Genomic DNA, 22,964 nt, shown 5'->3' with positions numbered 1-22,964 from the left:
TGCAGTGTGTAGAATTTAGTGGAAGCTAGTGGAACGGGCTTAGCAGAAATGTAATTTAATATTCACAAGTATGTTTTAATGTGTGTATAATCACCTGTTACCTTAGAATGAGCCGTTTATATCTACATAGGGAGCAGGTCCTCTTCCACAGAGCCCACCATGTTACACCGCCATGTTTCTACAGTAGCCCAGAATGGACAAACCAAACACTGGGTCTAGAGAGGGTCTTTCGTGTTTTTTTGTGTGTTTCGCGGCCACCATAGGTTCTCCTACATGCTTGGAAGGGGAAGGGGAACCTCCTTCAGTGTTCGCATGGATACCTCACTATTTCATTTCATTTCATCATTTAATGTCCATCCAAGCCTTGGAAGACCTCTAAATGTCAGTTACCTAACACCATCATTTATATAGAAAATGACAGTGTATCATACCTGTGTGACAGGTATGATACGACAGACTAAGTCAGAGGAAAATAACATCTTGTGGCAGTAATCTTGATATTTTAAGAATGTACAAAAACATCTCGTTGATTAAAATTATTGCTCCGTTGCCACACAAACATAAGGTTTCACTTTTAAAAAGTCCTCTCAACACATACCACACTCTCTATATCTCATTCCCCGTCCTCTCACACTCACTTACCTGCTAACCGAAAACACCACAAACACCCTCCCTATAATTAATGGACATGAACTAGCATTAGAGTGATTTATTGGGCTGTTATTGGCCTTTTATTAAATCCTGATTAATGGCTGTGACTACTTGGAAGTACTTGAATGAAAATGGAAAAAAAAAAATATCAAGATGCTGAATATTTGCATGAAATATCAGCTATGAGCAGCGAAAACTGTTGTCATCAGTCTAAAGCTCTGATCTAACGTAAGTTCTTGTTCTTGTTTTGCAGTTTGCCGCTGTACTTTGCCACTGATGCTATTTCAGTCATGCTTGGCAGTTGTGAGTATGTTGTGCTTGCCAAGCATTTTATATTGTCTCCACTCCGAAGAATAGAAAGTGCAGTAAAGAATACGAACACTAGAATCTCAATAAGGTTAACAACTGAACGCTGACTGTAATTTACCACCATCATTTTATTCTTATTCATCTCCTGAGATGCCGGCCTTAATCTGAGCGACTGTTGAAGTGATTTAACAGCGGATTCTCGACGAGGATGTGAACACTGACACTCGCAAACTAAATGGCTCTTGATTGCAAAGAGCAGAGCACAACAGGACGTTTCTTAAAGCACGCAGCCATAATGAATTACACTGCATTAGTACAGTGTGGTGAGCAATTAGTGAGCTCTTATAAGTGTCTGATAATCATATTTTTTATCTTTATTTAGCCGGGGAAGTTGTGCTGAACAAGCAAACTCTCATTAATTAGACACAGTTGCACCTGGGAGATACAGTCTTCCGTTGTTTACCGCAGAGAAACATCCCCGCTCGCCTGAAATAAGATTTATTTGGGCGTTTTTGCCTTTATTTTATGGCTGAAAGTGCAGAGAGACAGGAAACAGATAGAGACATGCAACAAAGGTCAGCATCCAAATTCAAGCCATTGCGGTAAGGTGATAGGCGTACCCCTCCTAAAAAACAGTTTACAAGCTAACAAATTTAAATTTAAAGGTGTGATATATATATATATATATATATATTTTGTCAATTTTATCTTCCTATGTGATGGTCTACAATGTTGTTTCAAAGTCTCTCAACACTGCCAGGATATAATTTGGCTGTAGAGATACTACATTCCTTAAAAAAACATCTTATTTTTTTGCATTAACAGCAAAATTTCAAGATAATTTGTCAAAAAATCTGTCAAAACAAGCTGTCAAAACTCACCATGTTTACTTCGTCATTAATTACTGAATATAAACTCTTCGGCAGGTTATTAAAACTTCCAAATTTCCTCCTTGTCCTCAACATGGATGGTAGCCACGGCCCTGACCTCCACTTGAGCAACCAAAGTGCTTTGCTTAAGCAACGTCTGTTTTGTGTTTTATGTGATGTCACTTAAAGATCTAGTATTAACCAGTGGCCTCAGTGGAGTCTGATTGCAAAAAAAAAAAGGATTTGGTGATCCAAAAACCTTTAATCTAACCATGATGTCTTGTTGTCAGGGGCTGCCAGTTTCCACCAATGCCAACGATCACACATCCTAAATCTGTCATAGGAGCTCCAGTTTTAAGATACCAGTTTCTCGCCAACATTACCTTCAACTGATCAGAATTTAACGAAGAAAACAAAACATGATGTGTTTTTGGGTGACTGTTGCTCTTCGTCACTATCAATATTGCTAAACCGACACGTGTGTATGCAACAAGTTCAGGCGTGTTCTCTGGTGGTTGTTGAAAGGCATTCAGGGAAATGAAGGAAATCGCTAGCTTCTGCAGATGAGGCATATTTAGGAACAAAATAACTCCTGTAATGCATTAAACATTACTATTCCTGACATTTATTTTTTTATTTCTAAGATGCATGAAGTGCTTAATGTGTAATGCTACATGCTTACATACAAGACTGAACTAAAGGAAGAACTAAAAATACTTGATGAATGAATATTTTTTTAATAAATGAGCTCTTTGTCATCCAGTATATGATACTTCCCTGTGCAGCTCCCTCTCTGAACATGTTCATCCTTTTTAATATCCTATCATGTTAATGTGAATCTTAAGATAACCCAGTTCTCTCTAATCAGTATTCATCAATATGGCAGGAAGGCTTATTGATTCTTATTTAAGCTTATTTAAGATAAAAATAGGTAAGGTACGAAATCCATTAAGGGTCATTTAACATACTGAATGATGTCAGTTTTCAGGACTCTTCATATCTGAGGAGATCACTTTTCAGTATCTCAATCAGTCTGCATTGTGTGAGAGACACATTAAAGTCAAACATGCTTAGTTTGAATTTTGATTCATTTTATTCAAATGAGGTAAAATCGAAGAAAAATCAACCACATGTTTTCAAGTGTTCAGCCTGTATCTTTAACCTTTCTTGTACAAAATGTGCGTATTATCACAGGAACAAAGAGGGACAATTATGGATATATCTGACAAACGGTATGAATGAACAGATGTAGATCGCCAACGAAGCAACAAATAAATCTCCCTGATCTTTTGCTCCTTGTTTTTTTTTTACACCGGACTCACCCAGCTATATGGACACTGCCCACACCTTGTACTAAACTCACATGCCAACGTGAGTTTGCGTGCGCAGTTTCCCCTTGCTCCAGCCCTGCATGCGTCGGGGGCGCACAGAGGGCGCACCGGTGTCAGTTTGCTCCAGCTCCTTGTAGCGGTCGGTCGCTGCTGGTTGCGCGCAGTGGCGTCTCGAAGCTGGAATTTTTTTTTTTTAAGGGGGGGGGGAGTGGAAATTCCGCTGTTACTTTCACGGCTCGCGTCGTATTCCTGACATTTCTGCTGTGACGGTCAGCCAGTCGCTGCGAGAGAAGAGAGGCGGAGAAAGAGCTGAACTGAAATAAGGAGTAAAGATCTGGAGAGCCGCGTTCCGATGTTCCTCGCGGTTGGTTGTCACTGAATACCGGTTAACTATTGATTTCTTTTTTTTGTGTGTAATCTTTAACTTGGAAGTACGTGTAACGTCGCTGTTTGGCATCAGAAGTGAGAGATTGATTAAGAATCGAGGGCGCACAGCTGCCACTTTTTGGCGAACGGATTTTTCCTCTTGAATCATCGTCTTGTTTCCTGCGTTTGGATTATTTTTTTTTTTCCAGGAGATGGCAAGTTGTTCTCTGACAGACGCGGGGATCTGGTGCTGAAGCTCATAGGATGCTGGGGAGCCTATAACAACCAGATCTTTTTACTTTGAGACAATTTTCGGTCATTTTTTTCTCTTTGGACGTAAACTCCCTGGACATTTTCTCCCTCCGTTTGTTTTTATTTTTTTTTCTTTTACAGAATGTCTGTGTTGTACAATCTAAGGATGCGTAGTGGATTGCTATTGTTCCTTTGCACCCAAGTCATCTTCGTTGCTTCGTTGACTCAGACTGGTAGGTGTTGACTGGTTGTATGAATACATGTGGCTTTACAACAGGCAGCCTGGATGAATATTGATCCATTTTGCATCATTTTGCACCATTGTTGCCTCTCACCTGTTATACCTCGGCTTTCCCCGTGAGAGCACGTCTGCAGGGGTTCAAGTTAGACCATGTAGAATATATATGTTTTTACTGTAATGAGCCTAATATGTTTAAGAACTAGAGATAATGTGCAAAATACACCAAAACAAGATTATTGTAGGAGTGCTTAGTGATACGAGAAGACGTGAAATAACACGCAAAGTACGTTAGAATCAGTGGAAACTGCTAATTTATTCTCACAGACACAAGTCACTCTATTAAAATGCTCTCATTATTATACATATTGGTGGTTTTCTTCTTCCTCTTCGCGCTTCAGCCATTCAAAGACGCATTTTTTGAGCGTTTGCGCGTGTTGCCATTGAAGCCTGATATAAGCTGCGAGCAATTTTTAATAAATCATTCATTGAGAAAATTAAATTCCATCATCTTGGCTGTTTTGCTTGAGACACGGCAGCCAGCGCACCTCACCTACATGGGCGTAATCACACCTCATGGTATGGATGCGAAAGAAACCTACCTCATTTTTACCACACCTTTTCTTAAATGTGGTAAATCAGTTTTTTATCACCTTTTTAGGGTAGTAGGAAATTCTGTGGTGTGAATTTATGGTTGCAGTGTTAGAACTGGTGCTTGGCGAAAGATTTAGTGCTTTTCTGTCAACATATTTTTTGCTCCAAGGGTGGATATTTGGATTTATGATGATCCCCAGCTGGAGGTCTTAGTATCCTCACTCCATCTCTGCTGATTCACTTATTTTTACAAAGGGGATGTGCTATCTGTCAGCATCTAAGCGCAGTTCAGTGCCCAGAAAGTCAATTTCTCTCCACTAACTGAACAACTTTCTTCTGCTTTTCTCTTGTGGTGCAGATAAATGCGGAGGGAACATAGAGATACACACCGCGGACTACCTGACCTCTCCGGGCTATCCCGGCGCTTACCTGCCCTCCCAGCAGTGCGTGTGGGTGATAACAGCCCCAGAACAGGGTCAGAAGATCCTCATCAACTTCAATCCGCATTTTGATCTGGAGGACAGAGACTGCAAGTAAGAGTTCACTCCTCTCTTTCTCTCTCTCTCTCTCTTTCTCTCTCCCCACTCTCTCTTTCTTCCACCCTCCCTCACTCTCTCCTCAATCCTGCCCGGATACAGCGTGAAACTCTGCCACCTATTGGTCAAGGAGTTATACATCTGCTCCCAGGGAACTGGGGGTATGAGGATGAGATATGGCACTGAGGCTGCTGGAAATTACTTCAGAGGAAATGGGGTTTGATGGGTTTTGTAATTCATACTTGATAAGGATGGAGGGTGTCGTATGGCATTTGTCTCTTGCTTGGGGTTTTTGGCAGGAATTTAGAGGAAAGTAAACCCGGCAAAACTCAGTGTGCACCGGCTTTTTTTTTTATTATTGATGGAGTTCAATTTGCTTATTGCAGGAATGGAGAAATGGTGTTGACTTTTCATTTGGAGGCAGAGGTTTACCTGTTTGTATTTGAAGGGAGGAAATCGAGTTTACCTGACTTTTTTGTTTGCAGGAACACAGCCTCAAGGACTTCATGATTGATTGTAATTCCTAATTCTGCAAATTATTATAAGTGCTGTCAGGTTTTTGCAAGTTAAGGGATGTTGAAATATAAAACTAAATCTTGCTGCATTTGTTCATCTTAGTAAATAGTTTATATGGGTGTGGGACTGTTGGTTGGACTAAACGAGCAGTCTGATGATCAGTTTTAGCTCTGTGGACTTGCAATGGAGATTTTCACTGTTTTCTGACATTTTATCGACCAAATGATTAATTAAATTAACATTTCTTGCAGCCCTATTTCAACACTTGCTTTTATGGCTCTGCACTGGCCCGACAAGAGGCAATTTGGGTTATAGACATTCAAGAGGTTTTCTTACATGACTGCATGTTACACACAGGCACTCAAACATGCACCACAAAACATTCCTGCATGTGTCTGACGGATCTTTCCTGTGCGTAACCATACAAAACATATAAACAAGCAACCATCCACGGCACACACACACACACACACACAACCCCCCGCCTCCCCCACCCCCCCTCCTCCTTGACCCAGAGACACTCACTGGATTGTGTGCGTCCACACAACAGCCCATGTGTTTGCTGCTCTTCCATAAATAAGCCTGTTTTTATGTCGGCTCCTCTGTCTTTTTTAAAAGCTCCATAAACGGCTCCTGTGTAAATCACGACTGGCTGTCCAGCGCTGTCTCACAGATGGGGTCCTCCAATACTATTGGATCATGTTTCGCCACCAAGGGACTAATAAACCATTAGCGTTCTGGAGAGATAGTGGATATTGTGTGTCATTCACTGGATTACACACCTACTTCAGTGTTGCAAGCTAAAGTGCTGGAAAGCTTTCTTCAGGAAAATCTCATTTTGTAGTTACCTTATTTTGCGTAATAACCCAGGGAGCAGTATAAGTATGCAATAATGCTGTTTAAGTACTTAATGAAATGTTAATAAATCCAGGTGATAAAAGTTTCAGCGGTGGTTGGCACTGTGGTATGCCACCAACAGAGTATTATTGTCTGCTTAAATTACTTTTCCATAGGTTAATGTGCTGAAATAAGGCGGTTGTAAAGTAAAATATTACCTTTTCGCTGGTATTTCAGAGTTAACGTGAGCCAGTTGTTTTAGTTTTATGATCTTATCCAATGAGCAGACAAGGTTCCTGCATCTGACGATGAACCAGAAGAGGTTGTTCAGATGGAAAAGACATGTTTTATGTCTAAATGGTTGAAAAAGAATGTGCAGGTTATGTGTGTAGGTTATGCATCTGAAGAGTCTCTTCTAGTCCAAGTGTCCAAGCTATTTTTCCATGTGACTGTCAGTGTCACTTTGGCTGCAAGTGACTGATTTCACCTCTTGGTAAACCTTCAGTCAAAATAGCAAATATTTCCACATTAAGACTGAAACACATTCACCGCTGCAGGACCCAAACCTGTGACTGCTCAACAGCCTGACCACCCTGCAGCCACTGTAACATGTCATTTGGCTGTTTTCTTAGGGGCGTCCGTTTTGCTCGATTGGTTTCATTATTTGTTGTGTGAGTTTATGTTGGATGATGATGGGGTGTAGCTCATAGCTCTATGACTTGGCAGGAGCCGTGTTGTTTTTGGGCATGAGTCAAATGTTCGAAATATGCCCATTTAGGGGGGCCTTAAGCCTTTGGCGAGACCGCAGTCCCACTTAAAAATTTCCTGAGATGATATTTAAGAGTTTTATTTCACTGTTTGAAGCCGCCGGGCTCAACGTCGGCTCCAGAATGTGATACTGCTGTTTGCAAGGCCATGATTGGAAACAGCACCTGAATTCAATGTCTTAAAGGTTGTGCATTAACCTCTGCTGGTGGACTCAACTGGGACACTGGTGTCCAATAAGAGGACAACTGGAACAGTGAGCATGTCAGAAATCTTTACCATTTCAGATTTGACCACTGACCTCTGATGTGTCTGCAGGGAGGTGTAATAGAAATGAAACAATTAGTCGTAGAATTTGATGCTTTTCTTTGTTTCATATCATTGTCAACTGAAAATCTATGGGTTTGGGGTTGTTGATCAGACAAAACAAGCCATATGAGAGAGAACATTTTGAAAATTATAGTAAGGAAAAAGCTTGTTTTCACTTTTTTCTGATATTTTATGGGCCTAAAAATCTATTAATCAAGAATATACTGCACAGTGTGAGGTTTTGTGAGTAAAGATCATTAACTAAACCTAAATTCTCATCAACAGTTCATCACTGTTTAATTTACACAGTGATGAAATGTGAGATTTTAAACTAGAGCTGCAACAAAAGATTAATTTCACTAGTATAATTTTCAATTAATCAATAATTTGTTTTCTCTGTGATGTCAGAAAATTGTAAAGCAAGCACTAATAACAAATTCCCAGAGCTTTAGAGGATGCAAATTGCTTGTTTTGTCCAACCAAGCTGTTTCAATTCACAATCAGAGGAAAAGCAGCAAATCCTTACATTTCAGAGTCTGAAACCAGCAACAGTTTGGTATTCTGCTGCTTCTTTTGCCCGATAAATGACGTAAACGAGTAACTGATGATCACAATTGGTCTGTCGATCAACAAACCAATGAATTGTTGTTAAGCCACTTGCATTTAGGTTACAGGACAGTTTCTTTAATATCCTGCTGTCCCACTGCTTCACTTCAAACATACTCTCCTAATTGAAATGTATTGTTGGAATGGCACCCCCCTCGCCTCCTTCATCAGATAACATGTGGCCGCTTGCCCATTTCTCCCAGTCCCATAATTAAATTACTGGACCAAAATGGAACAAACATGTTCCATTGCTGTGAAACATGTCTGCAGTTAACTAGCCAAACAAAGAAGCCATAGCACAGGCGTCTGTGAGTAAATGCCGGCTTCATTTCCGACATCTGCGTCGCAAAATATCTTCCCCGTGCGCCCTCATGACCCAGGGTTTGTAATTATGTTCCCTAATTACAGCGTGTTTATAAATACATATTTGTTAGCCGGGAAATGCTTTTCTGCGTGTGTAATTCATGAAGAAAGCAACTGAGACATTGGAGGATTTCTGTACTGAAATTAGATTACTGACCATCTTAGAAACAATGTCACCTAAACACAAAAAACAACAATATTTCAATGATAGAGCTTTATGTAACAGAAATGTAATGGATCATAAACTTGCTGAAAATACAAAAATGATACTGTAGCATCTTTTAAAGATAAACTTGAGGGGTTAAATCGATTAATTTGTGAGTCACAAGGCCTGTAAAACAGTCAGTCTGGGTGATAATTCCAACGACGACCTTTTACTTCCACAAACTCTCAAGTGACAAAATCTGCGCTCAGTGAACAGACGGTGGTTTAGACGAGAACCAGTAACACTTTTGTTCAGACACACACTCAGATCTGACGGCTCTGCCTCCGTAGCCAATCTGGAGAGGCACCAGAACAAGCCTTGTCTCACGTCCACGTCTGAAATAGTGTGGCCGACAAAGTGAATCCCTGCGGAGCGCGGTAAAATAGAGCAGAGGCATTGGTAAGGAACATGCGTTGGTGGCGGTGTAATTTGGGACATCTTTTTAGGAGTTGGCTGAACTGTTTCCTCCTACATGAGGCTGTACTGGCATAGTCTTCTCCTCACACATACACACACACACACACACACAATCACACATAACACATAACACATACACACACACACAGGCAGCCCAAACTTTCTGTCACTTACAGTATGCTTCATGTGCACTCTTTGGTGCACACACAGCTACGGCGTGCACGCTCTGCAAGTTCTAATACCTACAGAACTCCTGTGCAGTATTTTTTGTAGAAACAGGGACACACAAAGAGACAAACACTGATACGCTCAAGGATAAAAAGAGGATAAAATCCACCTTGTCTTCCTGATTTTGGTGATTTCATCGGCTTCATTGGTCTGTTTTGTTCATCTTTTATCATTCTGCTGAATAAATGACATAATCACATGTACAGTATATAGGTGATAAACAGGAAATCCCAAACAAATGACTGGAGGAACAAAACAAATTCAGATGTTCCCACACAGGTCACGAGGGGCCATTGAATTGTTTCACAGTCACCTGATCTAAACCCAGCTGGGAGATTTTAGACACTAGCATCATCAAAGCTCCAAATGAGGAAATACATTGTATATTTTTGGAAGAATGGTGCTCATATCTCCTGTAGAGTTCAGAGACTTGGAAACTGTATGTCAAGGAGCACTGAGGTCATTCTGGAGCTTGTGATGGAATATCTTACTTCATGTTTTTCCTTGTCACCCATCTTTATATAAATAAGATGCATCTATCAGCCACAGGTTGATGGAGTTAAAAACAAGAGCTAAAACAGACAACCAGTAGTCTCTACATCACCATGCTTTATTCAGCTTTATGGTCATTTTGGAAGTTATAGTGCTGTTGAATTTTATTCTTATACAGACAGGTGTTTCTAATATTTAGACTATTTTCGGTCAACGTAAGTGTGGTGGACAAAATATAGGAAACATTTTAACCTTCATGGTTAACATTAGTTTTAGCTAGATGCACATGATAAACTGGTTACTGAGTGTAAAATCCACAAATTAACTCAAGTTCAGACCACTCCTGCATGAGGCTTGTTGAGGGAAAGTGGAAACAGCAACAAAGTTAATTACAGCACTTCATCACAGAATAACCGCAATGCTTTGACCACCACATGATGATAAATAACCGTGTAAAAGAATCTAAGAGGGAATTTTTTTTTTTTCCTTAAGTCCTCTCCTCCCAGCGGACCATAAACTCAACAGATTCAACATTTGCTGCATCCTGACATTTCAGGGACATAAGCAACAAACCCTTCATTCCTTCCCAGAGAAGAGAGGCCGCAGGGGTTAAAGACAGAACAAGAAAGAGGCAGAGAGAGAAAAATGGAGGTAGATGCTATAAATTCCTCTGCAGTGTGTTGGAAGGACCAGTTGTTCCTCTGGTATGTCCCCAGGCAAAGTGCTCCATGATTAGTCAAAAGATGTTCCCTCAAGCAGAGACACAGGACCGACATCCCACAGCCTGGAGGTGTCACATGAGTGGAAACGCACACTTGGAAGGCATTTGTGTGTCTTATATGTGCCGGAGGTTGTAACAGTAGATGTTATTTTCAAATCACTTTCTTTTTTCAATGTTTTCGTTCTTAACTCATCAGTGTGGTTTTAAAGAGATAACCAAGCATCTATGAAGTATTTCAGACATATTTCAGTAAAGGTTTAGTGCAGAGATGGATGGATGGATGGATGGATGGATGAAGGATGAATGGATTGTTCAATGATTATAGAAAGATGACAGGATGAATCAATAAACAATAATCAACAGGTGGATGGAGGGAATACTAGGCTGGACTGATGGATCAGCTGATAGATAGATAGATAGATAGATAGATAGATAGATAGATAGATAGATGATGACGATGATAGATAGATGACGGATGAATCAGTGGATGACTGGGTGGCTTGCTGAATGATGGATGGATGGATGGATGGATGGACGGACGGATCAAATGTTAGATGGATAAATAGATGGACTGCTGGATGATGGATGGATGGATGGATGGACGGACGGACGGATCAAATGTTAGATGGATGAATAGATGAACTGCTGGATGGATGGATGGATGGATGGATGGATGAATCAACAGAGGGATGAATGGATGAATTGGTGATTTGTGTAGAGGTGCAACAGTTAGTCAATTAACCGATTTGTCGATCAACAGAAAATAAATCGCCTATCAGTCAAGAAAAATATCAAAATTCTTAAATTAACATAATACAAATTCATATTTTCTGGTTTCTTTACTCTTCACCAATAGTAAACCAAACATCTTTGGATTGTTGACTATTTGCTGGGACAAATCAAAACATTTGAGGATGTCACCTTGGGCTTTGGGGATAAGTGATATTTATGATTTTCCACAATTTGATGACATTTTATGGACCAAACCACTAATTGATCAATTGATATGAAAATAACTGTTAAATGCAGCCCGAGATGTGTGGATATATTGATCGTTAGATGGACTGCTGACTGATGGATGTGGATGGATTGCTAGGTAATGGAAGGATGGCAGGATTTATGAAGGAATTGATGGATTGATTTTATAAAACCGGATGGATGATTGGATGGATAAATTAGTTTTTGGATGATGGATAGAAGGATGGCAGAATGGATGGATGAATCAAGAGATAGATCAATGGCTGAGCTGATGGAGGAGATGATGGAAGAATGGCAAGACAGATAAATGAATCAACAGATGGCTGGAAGGACGGCGGGGTGTGAGGACAGATTGCTGAATAGATAAATATACAGTTGAATAAACTTTATTTCTCTGCACATTCTTGATGACCTCCGACTGTCACGGTGTCAGCGACTCTGCCATCAGTTGTTCAAGTCTTGTGTTTGTGCCACAGCACAAAAATTCTCCACATCACAAACACTCTCTTAAATCTTAGCTTTCTTATGTGGCTTTTTACCGAGATGTTGTTTCACCAGTGGTCATGTGCGCAGCATTCAGTCTGACTTTGCCAGTTTCAAAGAAAAATAAAATCGTCCCTTCCAGATGGTTGTATTTTTCAGTTCTACAGCGACCAACAAAACAGGAAGACTAAAATGCACTGCTGTCACAGAACGGTTTAGCCTATGGCATTCTTCCAAGGAAATTTGAGGCATGAGCCTTCAAAAATAATTTGGTTGGTTGTTCTGTGTTGTGCAGCGACGTGATACTTACATTTGTTACTTTGACATAGAAAGGAGCTGTGAGAATTGGGTCAATGAAAGATGGATATTTGTGTTGTTTTCCTGTTTGTAGTCTGAATGAGCAATTGTCCTGTTTTATGTAATCTTATTCCCATTTATTCGTCTATATTGCACTGATGTATTTGTAATTTCTCATGAACATTTATTTTAAAATGGAAAACATTCACAAAGCCTTGAGAATATGCCAACTGTAGATTTCAATTAGGACCTCTTAAAGACTAATCTTTTATTTCCCTTTTTAGCTTTGTTTGGTTTGGTTTGATTCAGATACACAGCAATTAAACAATAGAAGCATTAACAAATCTGTGCAAGAGAAATTTCAATATTCAAAGGGTTTTAACTGGTGAAAAGCATGATAATAAGATGTACAGATACATTTCTCAAGCCATTTCTGGTTTCTAAAACATCAATTTTTCCCAGGTGGCAATGGGGTAGTTTAAGGTTCCCTGTTGTTGAGCTAAAACTTAGGATTTTATCAGAAAATCATCCTGGTGATTAAATGTGAACATCTTCACAGAACTGGAACTATTAAACTGCTAAGTGGACATGAAAGAGACAAATATACAGAAGGAAAAAGAAGACAAGAACGGAAAAGAGAGGTGGCAAATAATGTGCTATATAAGAAAGAGTAGGGTGTGTGATCACTGAGATTATAAGCAAAGGGCAGAGAAGATGAAGAGAAAATAGAAAAAGAGGGATGAAAAGGGGGAGCAGAATGGTACAGACAGAGAGCTTTAGGCTGGTTGGCATGGTCTGTCTAATCTTGACCTCAGTGACAGACCTCTCGCTGCCTCTTCTCCTCCTCCGGCCTCAGGCTGTTTTGTTGCTTTTTTCATCCCATCACCTCCTCCTTCATCACGTTCTCTTGCTCTCAGTCTTGTGTCATACTCTCTCCTCTCCTCACTCCTCCTCTGAACTCCATGTGCATTCATCATGTTCCTGTTTTCATCCCATTTTCTCCTCTAGTCTCCATATGCTCTCCCTCTTTCAGTCTTCCTCTCAGTTTTTAGATAAATGATGGCGAACTTTAAACTTTTGTGTGCAACCTGAACTCTTGGTTGTGAACACTGTGTCTACAGCTGCCATTGTGGTTAATCTCTGAACCACATCATCAGCAAAATCTGTTTGCAACATTACTGGTGTAAAGATCCACTTGGTAAAGAGTAGCTAAAGTTACTCAGTAAAGTTACTCAGACGTACTCTACAAAAATCACAAAAACAAAAACATCACTAACACACTGGCTAGCTATATGGCTAACGTGTTAGCAAACTGACACCTATTTCAAGCAGAGAGGGATAAACATTCATCTGTTTCTGGTGACCTCATGAATGAAAGGCCATAATTCACTCTTTTTTTAACTCTGTTTAAGTCTCCACCAACTCCTGAGAAATTTCACTGTGTCTTTAGCTGCTTAAATCTCCACTGTTCACCAGCTAGGCTTTCATTTTGTTAGCCATTTGGTGCTGGGTATGTTTACAGAGCTTTTTCACTGCTAACCACTTAAGGTTGACGAAAGCCTGAACCAAAACACTGTTTTTTACTTTCCTGAACTAACATTTCACGGTTCATCTGGCTATTGAATCTGTGAATAAATTCACCAATTAGCTACTAGCTGTGAGACTAGCTAGCAAAGTTAAACTAACTAGCTAGTCAACAACCAGACTGTTTAGCTGGATACTTTTTACTTTGTATTTCTACTATGAGAAATACATTTTAGCATTTAATATTATTTTTAGCTAACTTAATGTTTCCACTATATGCCCATGCAGGTATGGTAAACAATTTTTTCATGCAAAGCCAAGAGAAGCCCTATAATGTAACACCTCAGGCAAAGTTATCATAATGTTATAGCCTTACATATATCCTTTATTTATTTAAAGAACAAACATCACAGTGCTTTGCAGTCTGTGTCCATTAATACTGCTTCATGTAGAGATGAATATTATGTCTGGTTTTGACCTTTGGAAATCATAAATCAGAAGAGAAAACTGTTGAAAAGAGCAGACTTTCACCAGCTGACTCTTTCTTTTAGTAGCAAATATTTGTCTAATGGAAAGAAGGGTGAACTTTGAATCATGCTATTGTTGCTCTTATACCACTGCACGGTGTTTGGATTTGCTTTTCTAAACAATTATAGCCACAAACTATGCGTTTCATATGAATCAGCTCACACATAGGGAACACACAGATGCACACAAAGACAGAATAAATAACACGTACACAAACACACACTCAAGCACTCGCACACAATGAAACCAACAAATAGCTGTGAACATAATCAAACCTATTGTGGGTTCATTACTCATCAGTGAACCGCACACAAACACACACACACTTACACACACAAATGAAAACACATGTCAGATTAGATCCTTAACGAGCAGATTAACGAGGAGAGAGTTTGGCAGGGGGAGAGAGGGGGAAACCCTGTCAGCAACGTCACACACACACAAACACACGCACAGCTGCAATCCCAGGATTTACAGGATGCACTCGCTGATACGTTCCAGATGTCCTGAAAGCAACTCACACTCCTGTGCACAATAACGGGGCTCCTATCAAAGTAAACGGTTGGATTTTACTGAGACGATAAAGCTTGTTTTGAACTATTTTTGCGCTCAGCTTCTATTGGCTGTTATTTAATCTTGTATTAAAGCTCAACATATTTAGACCCACTGTGAATATTTAATATGAAGTAAGCATGAAAATGACAAAGATGTCAGTAAACGGGCGGCTAGATAGACTGCTGGATTTGTCGGTTGAATAAGTTTCAAGAATTTATCCAACGAGGCGTAGGCATCACATTTGAGAGGATATTTCTTGTGATCATGGTCGGACGTGGCTACTTTTAAATCTTCAAGTCTTAGGGAGTTTTTTCGGGCTTTGGCTCAGGCTTCATCCATCCTGCAAATCTTTTTTTCACACACATGAATCCTTCAGAAACATGGATTGCAACATATATTTGTGACAACATCATCACATCCCAGGAAAAAACACAAGTCGTTTCTCTTTATTTTACCGTCACTTTGGTCCTGATTCCACATAAAAGCAAGGAAAAATCAGTCATGCCTCGGTGTGTGGCATGTCATAATGCAGCAGCAACTTCAAAGGGAGAAATCCATAACAATGCAGGCATTCATCAGATGAGCTCTTTCAGCGCGCACATTTGCAGTAGGTGAAATGATTGCCGCAATCAGTCCCATCGAAGAGTGTTCTTAATGCATTTTTATACATGTGCATGCTGTATTTTTATGACAAATGATGCTAATGTGACACTAATCATGTTATTCAACTTCTAGTTTGTGAAGAAATCTGCAAGCAGTCCCTGAGATTCTACTATAGACTGTTTTTTCTGGACTGCAGTCCAGCTAGAGCAGCTTTAACACCTCAGCAAACGTACCGAGCTCTCAAGGAAAACAGCCTCAGGTCCAGAAAAACCTGTCCAATTGGCCCTGGTGTGAAAATGGCCTTGCATAAACATTAAAGTGATTATTTTTAAAGGGACTGCATCAAAGGAATTGCAAATGTCTGAGGCTTTATTGCAGTTTTTAATCAAGGCACTTAGCAAAATCAAAGAATAAAGACAGATAGACACATAAATAAACCTTTTATGAAGCGTGTAAAAAATTTAATTGACCTTCATATTTCTGAGTTTCCCAAAAGTCACAAGACACCAGTCAAAATCTTAGTGATTCACCAAATATAAACGACTGTGACTTCACTCCATTCATGTGATTCGGCCGTTACGCTCAAATCTGGCTTCTTGTGGACTTAAAAGGCCCGTGAAAACACGATGTCACGGTCGGGACAGGTCACCGCCGGGATACGAGGGTCGCAGGTCAGTCTGCGGGTGAAACTGTTTTTTTGAGCTTCTCCGGGGAAGACGAGCAGATGGGGAAGCTTTGTCCGTTTAAGTACGTACGACAGGAACCCGCCCCCCCAGTAGATGGTCGTTCACTAGAAGCATGAACAATAAAGTCTTTTCTTTCCCAGCTTGTAGAGGAATGTGTTGTATGTGTCTGGGTAGAAACGCCCCAGGATGACCTCCACCATGTAGGTAGAAGATACAATCACATGTTGTGGGCAGATGATAAACAGATTAAAACGTGTGGGAGGCACACACACACACACAGATATATGCATACACAACAGAAGAAACAAATAAATAAATAGATGTAACAAACAAGAAATCTATTCTGTCTCGTGACCCGAAGACGCTCTAAAAGTCTGTCTTCTGGTTTTGTGAGCGGAGGGGCGTGGTCATTTGTGTTTGCGTATTGTCGACTGTCTGCTCGTCTCAGTCTGTGGAGCTTAATTGGATTGTATTTACTTTGTAAGGAGTACAGTGAACATCTAAGTGACTCAGTGTTCATCTGTGTCATGAGCTCTGAGTTATTTTGAATCAGACTGCTGACTAAAAGAACAAAACAGGTTTCAAGGAAATGGCTCCATGAAGCAAGAGATGGGAATTTGTTCTAGTATTATACGCCAACACTTGAGTGTATTGTACCCTAAGAGTGATTTAAACAGTAGTAGTAAGGCTGCTGTTTAGGTCCTTTATCTAGGTAGCAATACCACAATACTTTCCATGCATTAGACTTTTATATTAGCAGAAAACTGCAGGGTCTTGATCGTGAGAAATGGTCAAAGTATTGATTCATTAATATATAGCCATAATTAATGTGTCAGCAGGTCCTTGTGGATCTATGCCCAACCGTATTACAATGATGTTGGGAAGTTAAATCAATGAAAATGCATCATAACTTTGAGTTCAGCATGTATGTGAGATGCAAAATCGGTAACCTGTGAAGTAAGTACAGCTGTTGTTTAAATGGTAAAAAAAAAAATTACATTTCTCTGTGAAATATAGTGGAGGGAAAGTAAAAAAAAAACTGCTGACTGAAGTACAATAAGTGCCTTATATTTTAACTTCAGTGAACACTATATCTAAACTAAGGAAAGTGAACATTCAGCAATAAAACATCATGTTGTGTTTTATTTCATTGTCTGTACATTCAAAAATATTACAAGTGAAAGTCAATATAGTAGATACAGTATAGATGTGTTCAGGTGTGTCACCTCATATTCTTCAACTGTGGTTTTTAGCCACTCCCTGTAAAAGCAGGTTAGTTAATCAAAAACAGGGTAATTGCTGTTTATTTAGTATTAACTAAAACTTGGCAGACGCTGCTGCAAGTTCTTGTTAATATAGCTTCTATTACTCATCACGCTAAAGTGTTAGCATGGAGCTCCAGAAGCAGTGATCCACAAAGAACACAAGGATAATTTTAATGTTGTCATTACTGAAAAGCTAATTTGGCAAATGGGTTTATCTCCCCTATAACTTTAATTCTCAAATGCTATTCGTTAATTCACAACACCAGCAGGCATTTCTGCTCAATAACATTTTTTTTTTTGTCAGAACGAGGGCTGTTTCACAACGTCCAACTGTTTGCTCTTTATCTCTCTTATCTGTCTGTCAACTAGACTCTCTCATTGCCAAACTGAAGCAATCCCCGCTGAGGTTTCTATATGTGTGTCTGAATAAGAGTGAGCTAATTAATGTCACATGTTTTTGGGGAACAAGAGAGGTGGATGGTATAATCAAGTCAGGCCTCTCTGTGAATGCAGATGAACTTGTCGAGGGTAAACGCATGTCAAAGTGCAGTGGAAGTGACACAGTGTTTATTGCTTTGCCCTTAACTCACTTTAGGGAGGTGTGGATTGAGTGTCGGTTGACAAAGGGCCTTTTTCCTCTCAAATCTCTCAGGTACAGACAAAGACGTTTAGCCTTACTCTGCATTCAGACTCAGAAAACGCCCTTCTGTGTTTGTTTAAGTGTAAAGTTACCACGACCGACTCCATGTAGTGACAAACTGTATTTGTCTGATTCGACTTTTAGTCATTTCCTGTGCAAAATCTCATTTGCACCTTGGTTTCTTTTATTTTGTACCCGAGACATGAAGGAATTCAATCTCAATTTGACTCAAAAGTTGCAACTCTTTGACCTCTCAGTGCAACTTTTTCGACTCCCAAAAACCGTCGACTTTGACTTTCATTCTTTTCAGCTTTTCCACATTAAACCCCAATGAGTTGGCACCAAATCTCATTTCATCCTTCGGGGTCCCCAAACAGTCTAAGAGAAGAAGAAGGGGGAGAAAAAAAAAAACGGCGTTCTCCTTCCCTCTTCTGTGGGATTAAGGCTTCCTAAATGAGAACAAATTCCACCACCTCCTCCGTCTCCGTTTTAATTTCCCAGCAGGATTGCGCTGCCGTGGCTTTGTATCAGCGCGGTCGAGGTGAAGGATGAGGATATTCATACTTTGGCTGCTTGGCCCAATTTATTTTTTGGGCAGAGGAGTGTTTTGTGAGAACATGTGATCTGACTGGTTTTAATAGGAATTTCTTCAATACGTGTTCTCAGTTTTCAGTTATTCCATCAATACTTGAATAAACAAACTTGTTTTTGTTTGTTTTTGAAATTCGTGTTTATTCCCCCTGATAAACAGTCATGCTCATAAAATGAAATTGAATGCATGTGTGTGGGTGGATGGGTGGCATGAGTTAAAGTGATTATCTCTGTAAATATTTCTGGATATGTGTTTGTTGTATTTGTGTGTGTAGTTTGTAGTTGATGTGAATGAGGAAATAACATCTAGTGAGTATGTCTTCCACCAGTTTGTTTGTCTGTGTGTGTGTGTGTGTGTGTGTGTGTGCTCTTCTGTCTTTGTGAGGACCGATTTTAGACTCTCATAGTGAGGACCTTTTTGGAAAGTGGTCAGTCTTCGCTTCTTCAAAGGTCTGTTTGGCTTTAACAGTGAAAATATTTCAACTCTGGACGCCTACCTTCCTCACATCGGTAAATCATAAGCCACCTGCTCTCCCACAATGCCTTGGGAAGTGATTCACTCACATCCCATAGAATATGAATGCGAGCAGACATCCTCTCTGATCACATTCAGTGGGTTTTTATCACCGGGAAGTGTAGTTGTGATGATTAAGGTTTGAGTTAGGGGTGAAGGAATGTTTTTTGCGTCGATGAGAATTCCCACAAGTAGAAATGTGTGCGCATGTGGGATAATTATTGTTTGTGCACTATGAGTAAGAGTAAGAGTGAACGTAGGGAGATGACAAGAGTGAGTGAGTGAGTGAGAGAGTGGGAAATGATGTAGATAGATTTTGTGGTGAACACAAAGGAGGTGAGAAATGGGGAGGGATGGACTGGTGTGTGTGTGTGTGTGATGGCAGGTGGCATCGTAGTGTGTTTTCTGCTCACACACTCTGATACAACACACACACACACACACACATACACACACATCATGTGCCATCTGTAGCCTCCCAGCAGAGCTCAGAACGACTGGTTAGACTGGGTTTATCCACACTAAAACACAGAAACCACTCATGTCTTCTAAAATCTGTACATTCTGGCCTACAGCATCCCGTCTGTGTATGTGTATGTGTGTGTGTGTGTGTGTGTGTGTGTGTGTGTGTGTGTGTATTAGAGTGGATTAATTCACAAGACTTTCACACCAAACGTGCAGCATTGTGCAGAGGAAGTAGTTTTGATTGGATAATGTGGCTGCTCTCTTTTAAACAGATTATTAAACTCATTCATTCTAGTAAGGCACACTGTATCCTACTATTAAAAGAGACTTTTTAAGTCCCAGTATAACAGTAATTCACACAAAATCGTGCAAAAAGAGTCACAAGCATGTATCCAAGAGGACGTGGACACCAAAATAGACATTTGATATTTTGTTTAGCATTTCTCTCCTTCCAAATGAAGCTTAGATGGCATCTGAATGTGAATGATTAAGCTTGCCTTGTGTAAATTTAAGGCCTGAAGGTATAAACCTAGCACATTATTCATATCACTAGAGTAAAATCCTGGTGTAATGCACACATGCATCAAACTACGTATGTGCTCAGCTATTTCTGATGTGAGAGCCTCTTTCAGGTTGCACCTGTAATGACTAATAACAGGAAACAGGAAGTAACAGAAGAGAAAAAAAATGACCTCATTGGCAACGGTTTTTGCATTTTTTTCCATGTATTTTTTATTTGGTGCAGTTTCTTGTTTTCATGCATAAAGGACAAAATCAATGCACACTGAGAAATTCCCAAGGCGTCTTCCAGGACAAGTGATCTGAAAGCAGGAAACGTTTCAGAAATTCAAAACATCGACAGTTAACTTGAGGTTTGGTTGCAGTTCCTCTTTTGCACTGACTTTCAACAATCACACAGGTAGAACGCATTTTGGCTGTTTCTTCATAACAGGAACACTGCATCCTCTCGATTGTGCAGTCACACTCTGTCTGCAACAAGTTCACACCTTTTTCAAGAGAGAAGTGATTCTGCTTAACACAGGAAATCACTACATGAAGTAGAACTGAAGCGAGATCTGTTGGATAAGCATGCCTTAAAGCTTATTGCAGTACTTGATCAAAGGAAGATTCAGTTTATCGAGAAATGCAAAGGTTTTTGGAAGAATATGTGAATGTCTGGAGAGGAAGTTGGAGAGCAGACAGCGTTTGCACACACAGATCCAGATGAAGGGAAAGAGAGGTGGATGGAACAAATGAAAGACAGGGAAAGATGTGGGACGCTGTTCTGCAGAAACCCTGAGTCATTGCCGGCTTCGGCTGAGCTTTGCAGGAGGTGAATTTAACAACAGCTTAAACTTCTCTCCATAAATGCTCTCATGATACCTTCCAGATGTGTGTGAAGAATTTAACCGTCGGGGGGGAACGCAACACAGCATAACACCGCGAGCATGTTAATGAGCTTTAGTGTATGAGTGGAGTAGGGCAAACGTGTCTGCTTATAGCTCGGTACACCAGTAGCTTGGGAAAGAGGCAGAAAGGAATGCGGGGCTGTGTGAAAATTCCTGTTCACCGTCTAGATCTTATTTATTTAAAGAGGTAATCTGCCACATCCTCATTTGCTTTAAATTTGGCAATAGTGTTGGTGCTAAACCATCACCGATTGTGGTCAGTTTGTGTGGTACTGTTTATCAGAGATTACTTATCCAACAGTGTGAGCGATACACTGATATTATTGATTTTTTTTAAAATTTGCTTTTCTTTTGAAGATTATGGAAATTGCTGCTCATTCCACCAGTTGTTATTTCTATCATACCAAATAAAACACTGGTGCTGTTGCTTCAGGGGTAAGGTCATGAATTAAGTTGTTTTCAGAAGTCCTTGGTTCTCGAAAAAAAAAAAACCTGAAATGATCTGAATGCTGTTGGCAAAACAATCTCAAGAACAGTCAAGAGCTTTTGACTCTATAACACAGTCTGCCATGGAACTGAAGATTTCAACTCTTCATTATTATGAGCATGTTTAGGACTTCTTGTGTATGTTGGCCTTAAAGTTGAGCTTCAGTGCATTTTATGCTTTTATAATGATTTACATCAACCTGGAAAATAACAGATTATGAGGAATTTTGGTTATTGTGCCTTCCATAATAATAGGAATGCTGCATAAGCTCCTGTTTTATTAATGCTGTAAACTCCTCTAAGATGGTTTACATTGCATTTGCCAATAGATTATGTTGCATTAACATTAGAGCTGCAACTAATGATTTTCATTATTGATTAATCTGACGATTATTTTTTCAATCATTTAATCGTTTTGTCTATAAAATAGTGAAAAATGTCAATTAGAATATCTTAAAGTTCATTGTGACGTCTTCAAATGTCTTCAATTTGTCCAATTAACAGTCCAAAACCAAAATATGTTCTGTTTACTGTGTATGTATGACACAAAAAAGCCTCAAATAAATCCTCACATTTGGGAAGCTGCAACCAACAAATGTTTTTGCTTAAAAAATGATCATTCAATTATCAAAACAGTTGCCAATTAATTTTCTGTCAATCAATTCATTGACCAATAATTGCAGCTCTAATTAGCATCTCTAACAAAACGTCAGTTCTTGAACCAAAAGTAATGATGTTTTTTTTTCAACCTTAATAGTAGAAGATGTCACGTTTAGTTTTTTCAGCCCTGAATATTATATGAAGAGCTGTTTCATGTCAGGCTGCGTAAATATAGTCTATAATTCGACCACAACAAGCTCCACCAATCAGATGGTCAGGGCAGCCTGCAAGGCAAAACAAAGGGCACAAAAAGTCTTTGTTCGTTGGCTGATCTGCATTTTTATCAACTCGCTTCTTTCATGTGTGGTGAGACAGAAAGAAGACATTTACGGCAGCTATAAAGTTCGAAAACCCACATTTGTTCAATGATTATTCAGTTTAACCAGAACTTCTTGAACACCCAGACCTTTTGACACTTGAACCTTCCGCTACTGGTTGCTTATTAAGCTTGACATTTAGCCCACTTGCACTTACTGTACCGTACATCATTGTGAGCTAGTTAATAGCAAAAAAATGTTCATTTAAAAGTCTGCTGTTGGGCCCCCAGATGGTATGGCGACTATTTTGCCCTAGAGCAAGGCATTTGTTATGGACAGCTGCATTTCGAGGGCATGAATAGCTGGTGTGGTTAATGAGAGATGTGAGGGGATGGTGGAGGCTGCAGGGTTGCAGACT

General features: G+C 39.8%; 1 protein-coding gene across 2 annotated transcripts in view; it reads left to right on the top strand.

Annotated features, from left to right (window-relative positions):
* Positions 1-3,272: 3,272 nt before the first annotated feature.
* The window catches only part of LOC137194597 (neuropilin-1a-like), an 86,922-nt gene continuing 67,230 nt past the window's right edge, over positions 3,273-22,964 (top strand). The window contains exons 1-2 of one of the 2 annotated variants that reach the window (XM_067606651.1): positions 3,273-4,011; positions 4,969-5,143. In XM_067606651.1, the coding sequence (XP_067462752.1) occupies positions 3,921-4,011; positions 4,969-5,143 (266 nt within the window). In that variant the 5' untranslated portion in view covers positions 3,273-3,920. The remainder of the gene's footprint in view (positions 4,012-4,968; positions 5,144-22,964) is intronic. The other variant, XM_067606650.1, reaches the window with a different exon arrangement.

The sequence above is a fragment of the Thunnus thynnus genome, chromosome 12 (assembly GCF_963924715.1).
Source record: "Thunnus thynnus chromosome 12, fThuThy2.1, whole genome shotgun sequence".
In the NCBI taxonomy this organism is placed as follows: domain Eukaryota; kingdom Metazoa; phylum Chordata; class Actinopteri; order Scombriformes; family Scombridae; genus Thunnus; species Thunnus thynnus.
Note: the sequence above shows the minus strand (reverse complement) of the source record. Positions and strands in the feature narration are given on the sequence as shown.